General features: G+C 51.8%; 1 protein-coding gene across 1 annotated transcript in view; it reads right to left on the bottom strand.

The window, feature by feature from the left end:
• Nucleotides 1–10,899, bottom strand: part of GMEB2 (glucocorticoid modulatory element binding protein 2) — a 15,844-nt gene extending 4,945 nt beyond the window's left edge. The window contains exons 1-10 of the mRNA XM_010836644.1: nt 9,539–10,899; nt 8,832–8,996; nt 8,433–8,530; nt 7,750–7,877; nt 3,943–4,046; nt 3,481–3,638; nt 1,563–1,634; nt 1,159–1,296; nt 731–853; nt 2–314 (exon numbers count right to left, since the gene is read on the bottom strand). Coding sequence (XP_010834946.1) covers nt 2–314; nt 731–853; nt 1,159–1,296; nt 1,563–1,634; nt 3,481–3,638; nt 3,943–4,046; nt 7,750–7,877; nt 8,433–8,530; nt 8,832–8,962 — 1,265 coding nt within the window. The 5' untranslated portion in view covers nt 8,963–8,996; nt 9,539–10,899. The remainder of the gene's footprint in view (nt 1; nt 315–730; nt 854–1,158; nt 1,297–1,562; nt 1,635–3,480; nt 3,639–3,942; nt 4,047–7,749; nt 7,878–8,432; nt 8,531–8,831; nt 8,997–9,538) is intronic.
• Nucleotides 10,900–15,174: the final 4,275 nt, after the last annotated feature.

Genomic DNA, 15,174 nt, shown 5'->3' with positions numbered 1-15,174 from the left:
GGAGCTGGCTGGAGCGACCTGGGGCGCAGCCTTGCCCAGCACGGGGGAGGGCAGGGTGGACACCACTTTGCCCAGCGGCACACTGGTGAGCTGGGAGACGGGCACGCCGGGGGTCAGGGCGATCTGGGCAGACTGGGCGAGCACCTGCGAGGCGATGGCGGCCGGCCCAGACGTGGCCCTCGCGAGCCGAGGCCGCTTCACGGGGGGCGGCAGGGAGACCGGCGTGAGCGTCATGAGCACATTGCTGAGGTGCTGTGACTTGTGCTTGAGCTCCTTGGCCCGCCGGCGGTGCTCGTCACACTGCTGCTCCAGGGCTGCGGGGCACAGGCCGTCAGACCACCCACCACCGCCAGACAAGGACCTGCACCGGCCTGGGGCCTGACCTCGCGTGCGCGTGGGGATGCGGTCTACAGGGCCTTCTTTGCAGGGGACTCGCTGCTCTGAGGAAGCAGCAGAGAGCAGCTGACTCGAGCCGCCCGACTGGAGCAGCCTTCCCTGTTCTGTCACATATTCTGCTCACGCTAACGTCTGCAGGCAAACTGCCTGGTTACAGAGTCAGCCTGCCTCACACACACCCACAGACACCTCCCGGGAAGGCGCCACCTCACAGGCAAAGTGTGGGGTCGAGGGTGAATCTCGGGGAGGTCTGGCTGGGGCCGCCCCAGTGTCACCCACCCCAGCCCTCTTCCGCACACCCAAGCACCTGTGGGCACAGCCGAGGCCAGTGTACCTGCCAGGTCGCGGGCATACTGCTCCCGAGAACGGTCCATCTGACACTTGTGGCTGGCCAGCACCTTCTTCACCAGGTCCAGCATGCCGAAATTTTGGACGATGTTGTTGAGGAGGACGGCGTCTACATGGGCAGGGCAGGCAAACAATGAGAATGAGCCAGCCCATAGCAAGTCTGGGGCACTCCGTGCCACCTGCTGAGGTGTGGGACCAGGCGCAGCAGGTCCTGATTCTAGGGCTTGGCTTCCTCCCAGCAGCAAGGAGGGATCCAGAGAGAGCAGGGTAACTGACCACCCCTGCCAATGCTTCTGGGCCAGCTCAGAGCCAGAAGAAGCAGGCTACACTCACTGGCATCCTGAGGCCATCCCCACCACGCCAAGCCAGAAGAGGCCTTGGGGGCCCATGGACCAGGGCAGACGGACTGCTCACCTCGGAGCTGCAGGGGTGGGTCCTGCACCCGCTGCTGCAGGCCCTTCATGGTCTCCACCAGCTCCTGGTGGAACTCCTGTATGACCTCGTCCAGCAGGCCTGCGTCCTTCAGCCCCCGCCAGAAGGCGAACGTATCATCTGAGATGGAAGGAGGGGCTCAGAGATGGGGAGTCCTGCACAGGCAGCCCCTCTGGTTCTATCACAGGGAGGAGTAAAGAACTGCCAGGAGGACACAGCTCTGGGGGAGCCGTGTGAGTGTCCCCCGCCCAACCACAAGTGGGAGTCCAGTGGGTCAGCCCTGTGCATCCACCAAGACAATGCCCTGCAGCCCACAAGTCCCCGTGGCGAAGCCAGGAGCAGGTGGGAGCCCCACCCCCCAGCAAGAAGCCCAGGGAGGCCCGTACCTCCAACGGCTGTGGTCCAGTCCCCTGGGTCCTCGCAGGTCTCGATGGTGATGGTCGCAGGAGCCCCATTCACTGCAACCAAGACGAGCTTGGTGAGCCTTGCTGGTGACAGGCCAGCACTCCACCCACCACAGTACCCCCCCTCATACTCCCCGTTTTCAAAAAATTAATTAACGTGTATAAGCACAACAGAGGATCCACACGTTATACATTCACTGCTAAACATGGACAAAGAAGGAGCTAGAAAATGTCTCCGCAAAGCTGTCCCCACGTCCTCAATACTCTGCTGTCCTTATCAGTTATGACGAGCCTTCATGCCTGCCGGCCAGGGGCCACAGGCCAGCCTTCCTGCCTGGCCTGTTCTCAGTAGCCCCTCAAGTCTCTGTCTCGTTGACACCGTTGTCTGTCTCAACAGCTACCACGTTTCCTTCTTGTAAATCAGAAGAGGTGGAACTTTGAGAGGTGTAAGCCACCCAGGCTGGTTCACCTCTGTCTCTAGTGTCTTCAGAGTCCTGGACACGGTCTGGATCTGGCCATGTGGGGCTTAGGAACAAGCCCAACATCCTAACTTCTAGGTGAGTTTTCTGGCCTCAGGCCGGCCTTTTCCACATCCAACAAATACATCGGCTGGGGAATATCAGATGCTTGAAATAGCTTTTTCACAGTCTGGACTGATATAGAACCTTTAACTAAACAATAGGTGACTCTGGTGGTCTGAGGACTCTGGCTGAAGAAACCACCACGGAGGTAAGTTTAAGTAAAGCAACAGATCGTCCAAACCATCTAGAGACAACAGAACTCTAAGAGCTAAATCCTAAACCCCATGTGGCCTTTACCAGACATGGCACTGACTGGAGGCTCAGTGTTCAGATCCTTCTTGGAGACCAGCCACTGTGGCCGCCTTTTACAAAGCAAAGAGAGTGTGAACCCAACCATCCAGAGGAGGTCCTGTTCCCACAGAAGCCACTGGCCTGCCAGGAGTGGTGTCCCCGTTTCTCCGGAGGGCAGGGGCCTTGCCATGACCCAGCCCCTCTCACAGTGTCATGCTGTCCCAGGGCCAGGCCACCACCCAATAACTGCAAGCAGTGACCACTGGATGAGGAAAGAGTCAACAAGGGCCAGCCCCAACTGCTGGCAGCCTGCACGTTCCTGGATCTCCCAGAGGACTCCCCAGCTGAGCCGGCTGCCAGTCTGGGCAGGTAGGGTGCAGTGACTTATTCAGGGTGAACTCCAGGAGCTCTCTTTGCCCCTGAGCCTCCCCTCCAGCTTCCCAAGTACAGGACAAGGCCCCTCAACCAACCACTGTCTGGTCAGCATGAGGACAGTCCCTGGCCACATGGCAGCAAGCCCAGAGTGACCAGTGGAGCAACAGCTGAGGGGCAACCCAATTCCCATCTTGGGAAAGGTAGCGCCACCAAGTCATCAGTGGGTAACATGAACAGGGAAACTGGGACCTGATTTCATTCCAACTTGTTTTAAAAAAAATCTCTGTGCTCAAACATCTGGAAATAATCCCAGGGAATACTGAGGCCTTCTACCAGTTACAGTACTATAAACACATCAGCAACTCAAGTGGCAGGGAGCACACACAAGCCCAGACCGGTGCTGAGGGGAGAGGCTCCAGGGCAATGGCAGAGAGTGCTCCCCAAAACGGGCAAAGGCGGAGGTGGGCACTGGACACTCGCCCTGTTAATCTTCATGCTCTTCTCCACCTGTGCATCATTTTATAATAAGAACGGCTTAAGAAAATAAAGTCCTTCACTCTTCCCTGTGGGTAGAACAGCAATGCAACTAGATTTCCTCGGTGAGGAAGGAGGAGGTGGGCGCAAACCGCTGGGGCCCAGAAGGGACAGCCAAGTTGACTGGAGGCCCCATGCAAGCAGCCAGCAGCGGAGGGAGCCCAACATGTGGTACCTACCGTCAGCGGTGGCCGGCGTGAGCGGGATGTACTCGGTGGGCGTGGGGCTGCCCAGGGACGCGCGCGCCCCAGAGAGGTCGATCTTGGTGCTGCGGCAGGTGTTGGAGCAGACCCTGTCATGCTGGTAGAAGTCCAGCTCCCCGGAGTCCATGATCTTCCTGCACGGAAGAGGATGGGCGTCACAAGGGGTGACAAGGCTGCGGAGGCTCAGGGCCTGCCTGTGCTCCACCCCAGCACCACTCTCTCAGCAGCATGGGGATGCCTGTGTGGGGCTCTGTCCACGAGGAGTGCGACCACAGCAGCTGGCACTCAGAGGGAGGTAGCTATCCCGGAGACTTCAGTCAGCACTGAGGGCTGGCCCTCTTTGAGAGAGTGGCCACAGTACTCCCTGATGGAGGGTCCCTGGCCAGTCCTGTGCAGGTCCCACCCCCTCTGCCCCGCCCCCACCCCTGCCTCGTCCACCTAAGCATGATGCCGTTCATTCGGATGGCTCGCTTCCAGTCCTTCAGGGTGGACTTGCCGGCTAGGTGCACAAACTCCTTGGGGCTGATGACGTGTTCATCGTACTGTGGACAGAAGAGCAGAGCAGGGTCAAGACGGAGCCTCCCCGATGCCCTTCTCTCTTGCCTGACCCTCTGTCCAGGGCCAGCCTGGGGAAGAGGGTGGATGGCAGGGCAGCCACTGTGGAGGCGGACATTCAGGATTTAGCCACTGGCAATCTTGACTGAGGTGGGAGGAAGAACCACCAGCTGAGCCACGCCTGATCCTTGAGCAGCAAGGCCTGGGTGAGGTGCTGGCCCTATCCTGCTCCAGTGGATGGTCAGGTGCTGCCCCTTGCAGGGAGGGAGCTGGGTGCTTGGTGATCTCCCTCAACTATATACCCAGTGCCTGGGACCCAGGGAGCCCACCCCACTCTGAAACACAGGGCACTCTCGCCCTCCAGACAGCAAGCAGAGAACTTTCCTGTACGTAACTTATTCCACAAATAACATTCACATACAGCCCATCAAGTAACAAGAGACACAATCACAGGGTCAGCTGTGAACACCCCTTCAGCCCACCTGGCCCAGCCCTAACAGCACCCTTCACGGCACAGGAGCACATGCCCAGTTCAAGTCAGGAAACTGCCCTCCCTCCTCGTGCATCTGCTAGGTTCACCCAAATGTGGCCTGAGAAGGTGAAGTATCCAACTCAGTCTTATAGAACAAGCATGCACTGAAACCAAAGAACCAACGCACAACTGCATTTACTTAGAGCACAAGCAGAGGGGATGGATGTGTCACAGTCGCAGCAGAGGCACAAACAAAAGCTCCGTGGCCTGGACCCATGGCTGGACCTGACCAGGGTGCCAGATGCCCCGGGGCCTCCCCTCCGCAGGGCCTCCCCTCCCAGGGCAGCTGCCCTGAGGGGCCCTGCAGTCTGTGTTGGGTTGGGCCCAGATTACCCTGCCACTGGAGTAAAACTGCCTCAGCTCACGTACAAGCCACACCTGCTCTGTCACACTTCACAAAGAGTACATACTCTACAAATGGAAGGCTTGCAAACACTCTGTTTCAAGCAAGGCTATCAGTGCTGTTTTTCAACAGCAGTTGCTCGATTCAGGTCTCTGTGCCACATTCTGGTGATTCTCCTAATATTTCAAACTTTTTCATTAGCTACGGTGATCTGTGATCAGTGCTCTTCAGTGCTACCACGACTCTGAGAGCTCGGATGATGGTTACCATTTTTAGCAATAAAGCTAAAGGCATGTACATTGTTTTTAGACACAACGCTATGACACCACTAACAGAGCACAATCCAGCGTAAATATACTTTTTATATATGCCGGGAAAACAAAAAATGTGTGTGGCTCTCTACTGCAAGGTGCCCTTCTCCAAGGCTGCCTGTGACCAGCCTGGGAAGCGCTCTTGATGGAAGCAACTGTCCTGATTTCCTGAGCCTGTGCACTGTCCCTCCAAGCCAGGAAGCCACTCTATCCCTTGCCTTGATTGGTTGGGAGCTGCCTCTGAGCCCAGGAAGGCAGGGATAGTCAGCACCCTCTCTGGCCACTCCCCAAGCACAGGAAGTCCATGGTGGACCCAGAGTGCCCCCCAACTACGTGATGCTTTCTCTGACCCTGCCCCCACCTGACACTGTAGCACCACCGATGGCCTGCCTCTCCCTTACATCCCGCCACCCCTTTCTGTCCCGCCTCCCTCTGAGGAACCAGGTTCTCTACTGGTGGGGCAGGTGTGCTCCATACTCAGGGTGGGCTAACTGGTCCCACTCACACCCATCCGACTGTACTGACTGCCCTGTCTCTCCTCTCCTTAACCTAGAGGAACATCTCAGACTGAATATGCCTTCCTGACCTCACCATCCGTGAAGCATGCAGGTCTGTGTTTCTGCAGACAAAGATAGCGTTCCTCAGTTTGTGTCTGTCTGATATCTTCCTGAGCAGAACCAGGTTGTGCGTTTGTGTCAGGAAATGCCATAGAACCCCTGCCCATTCCGTCAGGAGGCTGTGGCGGAGACTGGCCCAACACTGACGCCCAAACATCACCACTCATTTAGCGGGTGCTCTGCAGGCTTCACCCTCTGTAAGCAGCACCTTAGTGATGGGGGTACTTGGAGACCAGCTTCCCCTGACTAGATGCAGCACCTCCTCATGGCGCTCTGGCTCCAGTACCCCACCTAGGTTTGTTAGTTGGTGTAAGAGTTTTAACTCTTCCTTGTTTGATGTAAATAAATGACATGAAATATACTGCAACAAATACGGGCAGATACTTATTTTTACTTGAATTACAATCCACGACCATCATTCATTATTCTGATGCTAAAATGTCCCAGAGCCAGTGGAAGGTCCTTTGCACTGGCACCTAGTGTAGATTTTGAAATGTGAAATCTGAATGTATTTGTTCAGTTTCGGATGTGTCAAGTTTCTTGAACTGCGGGTGGCTATCTTTCCTGGGTTATGAAAGTTCGCAGACCCTCTCTCCTTTCAGAAGTCAGACAGATATGTTAGACTCTCCCGTGCTTCCACTTTCCCCTGTGACGTTTCGCTCGGTAGTTGTCTCGATAACTTCTTCACTTCTGTCTTCCCGTTCACCAATTATCTCTTCAACTGTGTCTAATCAGCTGTAAATCCACCCACTTAGTGTTCGATTTTAATTGTTTTTCATTTCTAGTTTTTTTCATATCTGCTTACGCTTTATTCGTGTTTGAGTCTCTTTATTTCTTGAAGTAATTAAACATAATTATTTTATATTTCGTGTCTCAGAATTCCAACCTGCAGTATTTGTGGGCCTTATTTTACTGTCTGTGATTTCTGTGTGCACTCACTCAGGTGCTTTGCTTCCTTGTGTGCTCAGGGTTATGTTCTGCGTTACTGTGAGCTGCTCCTTTTTTTGGAACTTTGTCTACCAAAGTAACTTGAAACCTGAGGTAAAGGTGAGTTCTTTGAAAAAGGATTTCTCATTTGTTTTTGTCAGATTCCTGGGGGAGCTGTGAGCCAGGAACCATCTGACAACTGAACTCGTAGCTAAAGGTATTCACACTGTACAGGCCACACGTGACTCCTCAGGAGGGTCCCTACTCCACCTAGTGCTGATGTGGGAGGGGCGTTTTCCTTGTCCTGGAGGTAGGGGGGCTGGGAGGATGTGATCAGCATGTTTTCTAGCCCCCAACATTGAGGGTGGAGACCTCTGGAAGCAGCAGCATCACAGGGACAATCCTTACCCCAACAACACACCCCAACTGAGAGCCCTGGGCTTTGGCTCCTCATCTCCTGCCCATAAGGCTGAGAAACCAGTGTCAGGCAAAAGTTAGCTGCCCTCTACAATCCACCTTTACTCAGGCCCTGGGCCTACTTCCTCCTCTTTTGCCAGCTTAAGGAGGCATCTTCTAGATGCCTTAAGTGGCATTTTTAGCTGTTTTCAGCACAAGGTGAGTGGGTACCTAAGCTACCATGCTGCAGGAAAAGCAGACCTCTCTCCTGTCCACCTTACCCACAGCTGCTAATGAATCTTTGCAAAGCAGCTCCCTTGTTTAAACTGCCTGACAAAGTCACTCCAGGAATGGAACTCACTGCCTTGAGGCTCTCTCATGCCTTGGTGATAGCCTGATTGTCCCTGAAGCCTCCTTGTCCTCTGCTCTCCCAAACACGGGATTTCTGCTTCCTCAACTCCCCACCAGGGTCACACCCCCTGCAGTTGGGGTCTCCTTTTGTCTGCTTCATAGCTGCGGCCCTGGGAACCCCTCCCTGAAGCCTGGCTGCATGGGAACTCTCACCTGCACACACTTCACGTTGATGCCGGGGCACACAAACTTCCTCCAGATCAGGTTGGCCCTGCTGTCCCCGCAGGTGATGGGGTAAACGATCTCTGCCTCCAGGCTCTCCTCCTCTTCAGCCATCTTCACTTCTCACCAGGTGTGTTGACAGGGAAAGGGGCAACACAGAAAATCAGTTACAACTTCTCCAAAGCATTTCCTGCAAAAGTACAAGGTTAACTACCTTGAAAGAGAAATCAGAATCCAGGAGAGACTGAAACAAGACGAAGGTGGGCAGAGGGCATTTCTCCTCAGCCCAAAGTAAAGACCAACTGATGGAAATAAAACTTCACCCAAACACTTACAGAGAAACCTATTCTTAATATTTGGAAGAGCTCTGAAGCCTTTAATGTCAGGCTACAGAAAAAGGCCAAAGGTGGTAAGAGTCTGCATTGCTGATCACAGACGGCTACACTAACCAGGACTGCAAAACGAGCTCTCCCTGCTAGCCACGGGCCAGCGCCACACCTGGGGACCCTGGAGCCAGGGCCTCCGTGGTGCCTCAGGCCCATCTCTGGAGAGGAGCCCCAGGAGGGCCTCGGGAACCTTTGCCCCCTTACTGAAGGGAGGACAGTCCCCTCAGGCAAAACCACTTCTGTCTGGAGCGGCCTGCGGGCGCCACTGCCAGAAGGCAGGCTCCCTACCTAACATGGCCTCCTTGAGTTGTGAGGATGCTGTGAACGCGGCTGCAGCAGCCGCCGCAGCATTTTCCGTGTCCATGTTGTCCTCCGTCAGGTCACCGCTGGGGACAAAAGGGAAGGAGACAGAAGGGACATCAGCACCTCTGCAACAGCCAGCCCCACGCTCCACTACCATTTCTGCCCCGCTTTCCAGTCTAGCCAGAGGTCATGGCACCGCTGACCCCACACACGTCTCTCCTCACTTCACCTAGAAAACCTGGTTCCCAACTGGCCTGACCCTTCAGAGGAGAAGTTACCATGCATTTGGGGACATGAAGCCATGACCTCGGCAGCGGGAGAAGAGACATAGCCCTCAGCTCACCTGAGCCCCTCCACCACCGCCCCCCAGGAGCCTATCCTCACCCGTGCGGGGCAAGGTTGGTGGTGACCAGCACAGTCTTCACCTCCTCCACACCACTGCCATCCGCCGCCGTGTCAGGCGTCGTCACCACCACCACCTCCTCCATGTGGACACTCACATCGGGGGTGGCCATGGCTCAGCGGACAGGAGACGCCAGGGCCCCGGGCCTGCAGGGCAACAGGGCAGGCACAGGGTCTGCATGGGGACCTTGCTACCTTCTGACAGTGGAGTGAGCACAGGGCGGAAGCCCCGGCAGAACCGTGGAGCTGCACCAGGCCCGAAAGCCCCACGGCCACACTCCGGCGCTAGGGAAGAGCCAGGATGCAGGTGGATGCCTCTGGCGGCAGGCCCCGTCAGAATCCAGGGCTTCGCACAGAAGGCCCTTGGGAACCCCCTGTCTCTGGTCTGGGAGACCCTCCCTGGTGTTATTTTGTCTTTGCCTCTTTGCCCTCTGGTGAGCCCCAGCCCTCTAATCTCTGATGGTCGCGGTCAGGCAGGCACTGAAAACTCCGGGGGCCTGGAGGTAACTCACTGCTCCGCTGCTCTCTACCCTCTGATGCTTGGCTCAGGGCAGGCCAAGGACTGAGGTGTTACAGAACAGGGGAAGAAATGCAGCTCTGGGGGTTGGAGTGAGCAAGAGACTGCGGAGAGTGGGGAGGTGGAGAAGGCCTGACCCCAGCCATGTGTGAAGACCCCGGTCACTCCTCACCTGTCTGTATGCAGACCTGGCCCGAAACGGTCAGCCAAAGCTTTCGAGGACTAACCTCCAGGGTCGACCACTGCCCAGGTCTCAGACCAGCCTCGGATGGCACCTGAGGGACAGAGACCCCGGCACAGGCTGAAGGCTGAGCTGACTCAAGACAACATCTGCCCACAGGAGGGGCTCAGACCCGTAGCCCAGGTACACTTCTTGCTATAACAAAATGCTCCATCCTCCACAGGATCTACAATATTCAAAGGATCTAGACGACGATCCAGAATAATCTACCACACAAAGAAGCAGGAAAGTCTGACCAAAATTAGGGCAAAAATAATCCGAAGAAGCCCAGTCCGAGGTGACCACTGGAACCCCCAGTGGCCTGAGCTGCGAGCACTCCTACTCCATGAGTGGAGCCTGCTGTCCTGACTGGATTGGCACAGGAACCAAAGTCACAGCCAAGTGGAAATTTGAAAATAAAACAATATAATAACAGAAATCCACCTTGTGGGCTCAGTATCAGAATGGAGGTGAGAGAGGAAAGAGACACAACAATGAAAATATAGAGCAGTACAAAAGATCTAATGTGAACAACAGAAAGAAGATGGAAAACAAAATGAACAGAGCTTCTGGGAATGCAGAACAAAAGAAGTTGGCCAACTGTATCACCAGAGTCCCAGAGGAAAGAAGACCGTGCGGTGCTGAAAAACAACTCGGAAGAAATAACAGCTGAACGCTTCCCAAGGGTAGTGAAAAATATAAATGTACACACTCAAGAAGTCCAACAAACTTCAAGCAGAATAAACTCAAGGAAATCTATGCCGAGAGCACCATCAAACTGCTGAAAACGGATGACAAAGTAAGAATGTTACAAAAACAGATAAAAAGGTACATATTTCCCACATGAGAAGAGCAACCTGAAGGCCTTCAGGACTCTCCCCAGAACCACAGAACCAGAGGCAGGGACTTCCTTACCATGCTGAAAGCAAAGAGCCTAAGGCCCGCATTCTGTGACACGGAGAAGATCCTTCAGAAACGAAGGCACAATAGAGACACTTTCAGATAAAGGAAACTTAAGACAACTGGCCACAAGCAGATCTGCTCTAAAAGCAGTGTTAACAGGGTCCTTCAGACAGACGGAGATTACAGCAGAGGGAGGCCTGAAGCTTCAGGAATGGAGGAAGGCAACCAGTGTGGTAAATATCTGGTAAAACTCAGTAAACAGTTTTCCCCTCCAGTTCTTTTTTCTTGTGTATTTAGCTGTGTCAGGTCTCAGCTGCAGCATGCACGATCTTCCATTGCCACGCACAGACTCTCTAGTTGCAGCACGCAGGTTTAGTTGCCCGGAGGCAGGTGGGATCTTAGTTCCCCGACCAGGGACTGAATCTGTTGCTTGCACTACAAGATGGATTCTTAACTACTGGACCACCAGGGGAGTCCCCAAAATTAAGTCTTAGTTTAAAAATATAAAACATACAACACCAAAAGTGACCCCAATGTAAACTACAGACTCTGCTTGATGATGAGTCACCTGGGCTTTGTGGACTGCAACAAACGTACTGCTCTGGTGAGGATGCTGACAGGGACGGGGGCTGGGGAGTGGGTAAATGGGAACTCCGGAGGTTCCTGTTCAATTGTGCTGTGAACATAAACCCCCCCCCAAAATGAGGTATGTACATTACAATGGAATGAATGGAGAGGGCAGTAGAAAATGAAGATAACAAGCTACAGGTGGAAGAAAATACTTGCAAATCACATCCGACAAAGAACTTGCTTGCAGAATACCGAAAGAACTCGACAACACCACAATTTAAAAGTAGGCAGAATATGTGAACAGACACTTCAGCAAAAGAGAAGTCCAAATGAGCACACAGAAAGCTGCTCGACATCATTAACCCACAGGAAAATGCAAACTAAAACCACAAGAATACTACTGCACACCTATTAGAACAGCTTAAAAAGCACCAATGAAAACCTGATGATACAAAGACCAGGAGGATGTGAAGCAACTAGAATTCTCACACAGCTGTGTGGTGCAGCCACACTAAGAAGGGTCTGGACATTTCCATAAAGTTAAATACACTCCTCCTACATGACCCAGCAAACCCACTCCTAAGTATCTGCGAAAGAGAAACCTGTACACACAATGTTACGACAGCTTTATTCATGACTGTCAGAAACTGGAAACAACTCAAATGACCTTCAGTAGATGGACATAGAAAGACGTTCCATGGGGAACAGGGACAGTCTCTTAGAAACACAGAGCTGGGAAAACCAGACCTCTGCAGGCAACAGAATGAGGCTGGACCTTCACTTACACCACAGACAAAAATTAACACAAGACGAATCAAAGATCCAAACATAAGAGCTTATACTGTAAAACCCTCAGAAGAAAGCAGAGGGGAAAGTCCTCCTGACACAAAATTTGGTAATGACATCCTTCTTTCTTTTTACTTTTTGGCTACAGTGGTACAATTTGTGGAATTTTACTTCCCTGACCAGAGACTGAACCCAGGCACTCGGCAGTGACAGCACAGAGTCCTAACCACTGGACTGCCAGGGGATTCCCTAGCAATATGACACCAAAAGCACAGGCAACAAAAAGCAGATCAATTGCCTCCACTGAAATTAAAAACTATTGTGCACCAAAGGACACTCTTGGGAGACTGAAAAGGCGACCTACACACTGGAAGGCAGTGTCTGCGCAGCACATGTCCACCAAGGGATTCACACCCAGGATGCAAGTCAACGACAACAAAACGACCGGAACCACAGGCCAAGTATCATTTGGAGGAGACTTTTCTCTAAAGGAAATCTGCAAACAGCCCGTCAGCCATGGAACAGATGCTCAACACCCTTAATCATTGGGGAAATGCACACGAAAACCACAAGAAGATACCACTTCATACCCGTCAGGATGGTTATTAAAACAAACGGAAATTAAGTGTGGTCAGGATATGGAGAGACTGGAACCATCCTGCACTGGTGGCAGACCAACAAAATGGTGACGCCCCAAGGAAAGCAGTCTGGTAGTTCCTCAAAAGTCACACGTACAGGGACTTCCCTGGCGGTCCACTGGTTAGGACTCTACACGTCCACTGCAGGCAGCACGAGTTTGATCCCTGGTCTTGATCCCTGGTCAGGGAATTAAGATCCCACATGTCACGAGGTTTTAAAAAAAAAATCACTTTAAGATCGCCCTTATCACTTGAAACTAACACAACCTTGTTTTTTAATTGGCTATAGCCCAATAAAGTTTTTAAAAAAAGTTTCCCCGAAAGTAATGTTGTTCTGTGGTACTTGGCTCTCATGGAGGCACCTCTGCTTTCACCAGGTAGGCTCTGAGAAGCCCCAAAAGCCACACTTGACCCCAAAGCTGCAGAAAGGCAAGGGCCCACCCTCCAAAAGTAGCTGTCCACACCGACATCTCAAAACTGTACAGAGCACTAAACAGGGAAAACCCACAAACTGGAATTTCTGCCTCTCCAATGGCAACTATATTAAGTTCTCAAAATTCCTCTTTCCCAATTGATTTTGAAGTAAAGAAAACATGACAAAATATGTCTAAAACAGCATTTTGGGGCATAAATATATAAAAACAGATAAAAAATGTGTGAGTGCACAGTCAGTACATCAGACTCAGATCTAGCTTTCCATGCCTTAAAAAAAATCAAATATTTTCCTTTGATAAAAATACGACCAGAAACAGCAGAGGGCCTAGGTCACATAGCAATGGTCCACAGACACAGTTTCTTTGATCCTCACCTTGTTACAAAATATTTAATTAGTTGCAACTTTTTCAAAGTTTACAGGCTTCACATTTTAGAAATCCAGATTTCTATTGTCTCTTGAAGAATGTCAGAAGTAGCCATTCCTGGAGGTGGCCCTCTAGCCCTGCTTTTCCTTGAGAATCTGGGCTTCCTCGCCCTGCCTTCCTGGAGGGTGAGGGGGCACAAGCACTAGCTGTCCAGTCTTGACCACACCCTGCATTACCGTGGCCAGGCGGCATGAGGCTCTTAAGTGAGCAACCTGTATGTATAAGTTTCTCCCCTGTCCAGTATGTCTTCCCAAAGTCTTAAGATACTTCCTACAAAGAAGTAATTTCTGACCAGTCTGCTTAATGTATCTTGTTACACTGGGGATTTATTTAATCCACTTGGTTTTATCCTAAACAGACTGGTGCACACTGTTGTACTCGGTTGTGCATGGTTGGTGGGAATGTAAATTGTGCAGCCACTATGAAAACAGTACCAGGTTCCTCAAAAGATTAAAAATAGAACTGTCATATGATCAGCAACCCCACTTCTGGGTGTATATATGAAAGAACATAAATCAGGATCTCCAAGAGACACCTGCACCCCTTGTTCACTAAAGCATTATTTACCACAGTTAAGATACAGGAGTAACCTCAATGTCCATTGACAGATAAATGGATAAAAGTTTGGTATACACACATAATGGAATATAACTTAACCTTTAAAAAAAAAAAAAAGGAAATTCTGCCATTTGTGCCAACATGGATGAATGTGGAGGACATTATTCTATGTGAAATAAGCCTGACACAGGACAAAATACTGCATGATACCACTTCCAGGAAAATCCCCTGGATAGAGGAGACTGGAGTGCTACAGTCCATGGGGTCACAAAAGAATCCAACACGACTTAGTGACTAAACAACAACCACCACTTATATGAGGAGTCTAAAACAGTCAAACTTAGAGAAGCAGAGTGTGGAATGACAGTTCCAAGCATTTGGTGAAGAGGGACCAGGACAGAGTACGAAGCTTCAGATACACAAAATGAGTAAATCCTGGAGGTCTGAGATACTGCATGAAGTGAAGTCGCTCAGTCGTGTCCAACTCTTTGCAGCCCAATGGACTGTAACCTACCAGACTCCTCCGTCCATGGGATTTTCCGGGCAAGAATGCTGGAGTGGGTTGCCGTTTCCTTCTCCAGATCTTCCCCACCCAGGGATTGAACCCGGGTCTCCCACATTGTAGGCAGACGCTTTATCATCTGAGCCACCAGGGAAGTCCTGAGATACTGCATAGTGCCTAGTTAACAATATTGTATACTTAAATTTTTGCTACTTAAGCGTTCCTACCACAAAGTAATAATGAGAGCAAAAAATTTTTGGTGACTGACAATTTAATGGCATAGATCATAGTTTCACAGGCGTACATGAAACTCATAAAGTTGTATACTTGTTATGCACAGTTTTTTTTTTTTTTTAATGAAAAAAAAGACTGATGTAACTGAAATTTGTATTTGAAGTGTTAGCAAAGAAAGATAATCTTGGCTGTCTGGAAGAAAACTAAGTAAATAACAAAGTTAGGCAAGTATGTAACAGGTCATTATTGGCAATGGACCCCTACCAAGAGGTTCACGTGGCTCTGGTTCTCACCAAGTGTTCTGCAGGCATAAGGCCCCCACAGAAAGGGACGTATCAACGTGGCCCCAAGGGTAGAGGGTTATCCATGAGGCCCTCATGGGAAGCGGGGATTACCCCGCGACCCCCAGTAAAGAGGGATATCCACACGGCCCCCACGGGGTGAGGGGGCATCCCCGGGAGCCCCACAGCAAGGGGAGTATCCACGAGGCTCCCACGGAAACGGGGCAATCCACGCGGCCCCCACCCAAAGCCCTCC

Source organism: Bison bison, unplaced genomic scaffold (genome assembly GCF_000754665.1).
Source record: "Bison bison bison isolate TAMUID 2011002044 unplaced genomic scaffold, Bison_UMD1.0 scf7180017864063, whole genome shotgun sequence".
NCBI classification, from domain to species: Eukaryota; Metazoa; Chordata; class Mammalia; order Artiodactyla; family Bovidae; genus Bison; species Bison bison.
Note: the sequence above shows the minus strand (reverse complement) of the source record. Positions and strands in the feature narration are given on the sequence as shown.